Here is a 1,492-nt window from a genome sequence, read left to right as displayed (position 1 = left end):
CATTAAATTCCAGTGAAATATATTTATGTTTGTGGTTGTAATGTGACAAAATATGGAAAAGTTCAAGGGGTATGAATACTTTTGCAAACCACTGTAAGATAAGAGTTGAATTCATACAGAAAAGCTAAAATGTGGAGAAATCTCCATCATAAGGAATGACTAAAACCAGTTAAGGACTTTTTCTGTTGGAATACAGATTATTTGAGTTAAAAAGCTTTGTTTTTTGTCTGCTGCTTGATCAGGTTCTTCCATGTGCCTCAAACTAAAATAAAAATAAATGAAAAAGATGAAGGTACCGACGACGAACAGGAAAGAAATACAGACAAGTGAGGATTTAAAAAAAATGTCAAAACAAAACACACACAGCATTTTCTCCAGTATGTTAAATTTCCCTTAAAATGATAAAAACTCATATCTCTTTCTATGAGGGCTTTTTGTAACATTTTATCAGCTGAATCAAAGATTTCCAAATAGAAAATGCATCATGAGAAATAAAAAAAGCTTCGTATTAAAAACAGTTTTAAAACTGCAGTTGATTCTTGTAACGCGGCCTCCCCCAAAACAAGGTTCAAATGTGAATACGCTGTTCAAAATGTCCTGATGCATCTCAGTAATCCAGGTAGAAAAAATTCAAAAGAAAAAATCAGTAGGTCCTCTGGATGGTTCTTCTTTAGTGAAGCGTTTCGTCTCTCCTCCAAGAGACTTCTTCAGTCTGAGTTTCACCTGAAACTCATCAGACTGAAGAAGTCTCTTGGAGGAGAGACGAAACATTTCACTAAAGAAGAACCATCCAGAGGACCTACTGATTTTTTCTTTTTGAATTCGCTGTTCAGTTTGAGTCAAAACATCCAGAAACAAAAAAGCTGGTTTGACATGTGGTTGTTACTTTTTATGTTTTCAGCACAGATAAAGAAAAAGATCTTGTTTCTGGGGTTTTGGAGTAGATTTAGAGAAAAACCTTGAGTGTCGGGTGGATTTTCCAGTTTGGTTTCGTGGTTTTGTCCCGTGTTTTGAAACTTGTGCGCTCTGAGACCAGTCTGGTGTGTTTGTGGCTCGGCTAAAAAGAGTCCGTTTGCTGCGGCCGATGAAGGCGGCGTTCACTCGTCGCCACCGCCCCGGTGCCTCCCCGCTTGCTGCTGAAGCTCTCTGACCGCCAGGATGCRCGTGAGCWTGTTSTGTAGAGTGGCTGCGTCCAGCGKCTGACAGGAGTACCAGTGAGGGCTGAGAGGAAGACGAAAAGGCACGTTTCATTCTGATGTCATGGTTTTTAGCAGCAAAATCTTTTTTTTCCTCTACGTCAGCAGCAAGGCTCGGATATTTGTTTCTTTCAACAACAATTTGGTTATAAAAAAAATTATTGTGAAGTTTACATCAACCAAATTTAAGAAGTGATAGTAAAAACAAAAATAAACAGAAGTTTGTAAACACTTTAATCAGTTCTGCCTGGTTAAAGGTTAAAACAAATTATTTTTGAAAACATGGGGTCTATTTT

At 37.8% G+C, this 1,492-nt stretch overlaps 1 protein-coding gene across 1 annotated transcript in view; it reads right to left on the bottom strand.

Moving 5' to 3' along the window:
* Window positions 1–874: 874 nt before the first annotated feature.
* Window positions 875–1,492, bottom strand: part of LOC106527470 (zinc finger MYM-type protein 3) — a gene marked incomplete at its 5' end in the record, with an annotated part of 2,326 nt that continues 1,708 nt past the window's right edge. The window contains 1 exon segment of the mRNA XM_014022363.1: window positions 875–1,221. Within this exon segment, the coding sequence (XP_013877817.1) occupies window positions 1,098–1,221 (124 nt within the window).

Source organism: Austrofundulus limnaeus, unplaced genomic scaffold (assembly GCF_001266775.1).
Source record: "Austrofundulus limnaeus strain Quisiro unplaced genomic scaffold, Austrofundulus_limnaeus-1.0 Scaffold327, whole genome shotgun sequence".
Lineage (NCBI taxonomy): Eukaryota > Metazoa > Chordata > Actinopteri > Cyprinodontiformes > Rivulidae > Austrofundulus > Austrofundulus limnaeus.
Note: the sequence above shows the minus strand (reverse complement) of the source record. Positions and strands in the feature narration are given on the sequence as shown.